The 3,900-nt window shown below is 41.6% G+C and overlaps 1 protein-coding gene across 1 annotated transcript; it reads right to left on the bottom strand.

Annotated features, from left to right (window-relative positions):
- LOC110257882 (heat shock transcription factor, Y-linked-like) lies at positions 308-1,939 on the bottom strand. The gene is made up of 2 exons (XM_021080882.1): positions 1,427-1,939; positions 308-1,003 (listed from the first exon to the last, which is right to left on the bottom strand). The coding sequence occupies exons 1-2, from the start codon at positions 1,937-1,939 to the stop codon at positions 308-310; spliced, it is 1,209 nt and encodes a 402-aa protein (XP_020936541.1).

Here is a 3,900-nt window from a genome sequence, read left to right as displayed (position 1 = left end):
TGTGAAACAAAGTATATGTATGTGTGTGGGTGTGTGTCTTGGGTGGGTGGGTGTGTGACTGGGCCACTTTGCGGCACAGTATGAAAGTGATCGAACACAGTAAACCAGCTATGATGGAAAAATCATTTTAGAAAAAGAAATGCAGCATCCTTTTACTGTTAACTGTGTCAAAAGTAAAGAAATGGAAGCTATGAAGATGAACATACAAGTTTATTGCTGAAATAACAGAATTGCAGGAATTTGGTGACATTTGCCAGCATAAATTTTCATCTTCACTCTCCTGCATAACCTATAGTCCTTTGATAGGTCAGTGGTAATTAGGGTGATGTTCAGATACGGAAGAGGACTGAGGATTTGGCCTTGAAAGCGAGGCAGCAGATGTGTCAGTGGCCACTGGCATTGGGAACCATGGATGGGCTGCTGGTTGGGGGTTAGACAGAGGGCCCTCAGTTGGTGATATATTCTGGTATCTGGTTGGCAAAGGAGAAGGCTCCACCCTCAGTCCAAAATAACCACTTGGGAAGTAAGAAATACAGCGGTACTGAGAAATGGAAGTGGTAGTTGTAATGAAATTCACGATGTGGCCACTTGCTGGAGAGTAGCTGCTTTGTGAGTGCATGTGAAACGTGGTCAACTGACTAAAAATAGCATGTTGAGCCATGACAATTTGTCCTGGTGGCCTGAATGATGGTGATGATGGAGAAGAAAGACCACTTCTAGTTGGGGTAGTTGTATTAGAAATTCTCTGGCTCATGGAAGGCCATCTTATTAAAGGCACATTTAGGTTTGTAGAGGCTGAAAATGCATCTTCTCCACGAGTTTCTGCAGCCACATCAGAATTATGGTTATCCACATTACCCCCTGTTCTAGAGCGCTTCTTGCTGCAACCTTGAAGTACAGAAGCCGACACTGGAGAAGCATTTTTCACCCTGACTCTTCTTTTCATCCTCACCAACAGATGGGGACAGCCTCGTTTAAAATTTGGATTATGGTAGAACTGCAGCTAAAACCAAAAGAGAAAGGTATTTAGTGGCCTTTTAAACAAAGATACGAGGACAAAGAATCCATAAAAATCTGACTTGTTTCATCACACAGAGTTAATGTGAGGAAATAATACTCATCTATTACTAACATTTTCAAAAATTTATGTAGTGGGAACAGGCAATTATGGTCCTTAAATAAAAATGCCTGGTGCATTTACAGTAACAGTATGAGGTTCAGGGGCTTGTATTGGGTGAGGTTCATCGAGAAGGCTTCAGGTGGCTAGGAAATTTCTCTCTCACCCCAAATATTTTATGACCAAGTGGCCTTCAACTTAAAAGCGTAGCAGTACTTCATCCCACTTTCAAGGTCTACTATGACCCTATATGTATGAACATATTTGCAGATGTCCCTCTGTAAATAGTAACTGGACATTTCATAATACCTTGTTCCAAGCAGAGACTTCATTATCTTCTGCCAGAATGTTGGCTAGTGAGGCAGGTCTTTGAAAATTCCTTCGCAATTTAGTAAATCCATAAAGGCTAAGCTGTCGAACTAAGCTTTTCATACTCTCAGTTTCAAAAATTCTGAAGGGAGCCTTTCTCTCCAGAACTTCTTTCTTGAAGCGTTCTTCATTAATCACGATCGAGGTTCCATTTTCATCCCACCAAATGGACTTAAATCGATCACTTTCAACAATTTCCCAAAGTTTTCTGGGAAAGGGCAGAGGAGGAAAGTCATTATCTCCATCTGGTTCAGAGGCACACAATGTGTGGCATGGCTCTTTCATCAGGGAGCCCTCAGACAAAGCCTGGAAAGCTTTTTCTTCAATCTGAGACCTCAAGTCCAAGTCCCCAATGATTGAGTTTTCACACCATGGAGATGTAATGGAGGATTCTGAACCAGTTGGTGCATCTTTAGGAGACACACCTTGAATTTCTGAAGGAGCTTGTGCCATCTCAGATAAATTTCTCTTCAGCTACTTTTCTCACCTGCATGGCTTTTGAACTCTGCAGTTTTAAATGCTGATTTGGTAAGCCTACACAGATAAACTATCCAATCCATCACAATGGTTGCCAGCCTGAGTAGCTGTGACATCACAAGACTCTAGTCTCCTAGCAATCTGAGCATCACCTTCAGTCAGGGTTTACTTCTCTATGAAATTAGCCCAGTTAATATAAAATATGAGCTCCGTACTTGAACAGTAACCCAAAGAGAGAAAAAAAAATGAGATCAGCAAATGAGATCCTATTCCAATGGAATCTTTTTAATAAAAAATCACATAAATAAATAAATCCATTTCATCCCTGAAGTAAACGCAAGTTCTCATGTGCATATAAGAACTTGTGACTGTTATGTAAAGCCTTGTAAATGGAAGAGAAAAAAAAAACGGCAAAGTGAAACAAAAGCTATGCAGCTCTTTAGAGTGTATAACTAGAATCTGTGCAGTATTTATATTCAGAAAAACATAGCCAGTGTTCTATGTTGGCTAGCTTGTTACAAAAGTGTTCTGATCTCTGCTGTGCTATGGGTTCAATCCCTGTCCTGAGAACTTCTGCATCCCCACGTACAGTCCAAAAATTAAAAAGACAAAAAGAAAAGAAAAAAAAAACAAATACACAATCAAAAACAAAACAAAACAAAACAAAACAAACCATGACCTTTATCACTAACCAAGACATGGAAGGGCCCTGGGCACCAGGCAAAATATCTATAGCCATAGAGACAAAAAAAGATTGATGGTTGCTTGTGTTAGGAGAGGAAATGTGGGGAAGTACCATCCAAAGGGTATGAGATTTCATTGCGGATTGATACAATGAGAACTGAGGAATTGATGGGAGTACCACATTCTGAAGATTATATATGCCCTTGAACTGAATACTCTAAAACTTATACCATAATGTTGTCACATTGTTAAAAACTAACAGTGATCTGGTATCACTGATTTTATTATATCGAGTTTTCTGTGTATTCTACGTAAGTAGTCTGTGTGTTAAACAATATTCCAAACATTTTCCGTTAGGTTGCTGAGGGAGGAATGCACAAGACCAAATAGTACACAAGAGGGATTTATTAAGGTCTCTGAGGGGGCTGGGCAGAGCCCACGATGGCATCAGCTTTGACTGCAAGGAGGTGTTAGGCTTATAAAGCATCTGTGGTGGGAGTCTGTGGTTGGAGTCCACGGTGGGACCTTGTGGCAGGGAAAATGGAGAAGAAAGGGAAGGTCAAGGGAGGTGTAGGGACTCAAGTCCCATGACAGAGCACAGTTAATCCGTGTAGGCAGTTAGTCTGTGCAGGCATTTGCTTCCCACAGGTCCTCGTTTCTTGCTGCCTAACTTGCACTTCCACATTCTGGGAGGGGCGTCCACAGCAAGTCTCTCAGGTGAGCAGCAATAGTTGGGGTGTATGGCGGTCTGTCTCCATCCTCCTGGGCTCCTCTCATTCCAGCCTTCCATTATATGGGATAGGGATGAATGTCTACTCTTCTCTATCTGCTTCCTGCTGGCCTGGGGTGAGGAGTACTTGTGGATGGACATGGTATATGCTACCATAGAGGATGGGAAGAAAGGAAAAATAAGATTAAACATGGGTTGATACCAGTATTGTGGAAGGAGGAGTGTAGTTTCATCTGAGTAAGTTTTAACATGTGATGTGGTATTAACACGTAAATCGCAGGAACTATTGGTCATAACACATGTTGTCTCCTTTCTGTTGCTATAAGAGAAGACCTTGAAAATATACGGTTGTCGCTGCCAGCTGATGCTGCTTTGAGAACAGCTGGTGTCATCACGTCTGACAGGGCACATAAACCCTAAGTTCTTGGCAATACAAAGGCTTGCCTAAAATTACTTCCATAAGATTTCCTAGTCCTCCTTGTCTGTCTGACCCACAGCTACTCCATTCTGCCTTTTCTCCCTA

Source organism: Sus scrofa, chromosome Y (genome assembly GCF_000003025.6).
Source record: "Sus scrofa isolate TJ Tabasco breed Duroc chromosome Y, Sscrofa11.1, whole genome shotgun sequence".
NCBI lineage: Eukaryota > Metazoa > Chordata > Mammalia > Artiodactyla > Suidae > Sus > Sus scrofa.
Note: the sequence above shows the minus strand (reverse complement) of the source record. Positions and strands in the feature narration are given on the sequence as shown.

Excerpts from the sequence above, each read along its gene's own strand:
- LOC110257882 (XM_021080882.1), bottom strand. The coding sequence starts at position 1,939 with ATGGCACAAGCTCCTTCAGAAATTCAAGGTGTGTCTCCTAAAGATGCA. Across the intron at positions 1,004-1,426 it reads AAGTCTCTGCTTGGAACAAG|CTGCAGTTCTACCATAATCC; the intron begins GTATTATGAAAT and ends TTTTGGTTTTAG.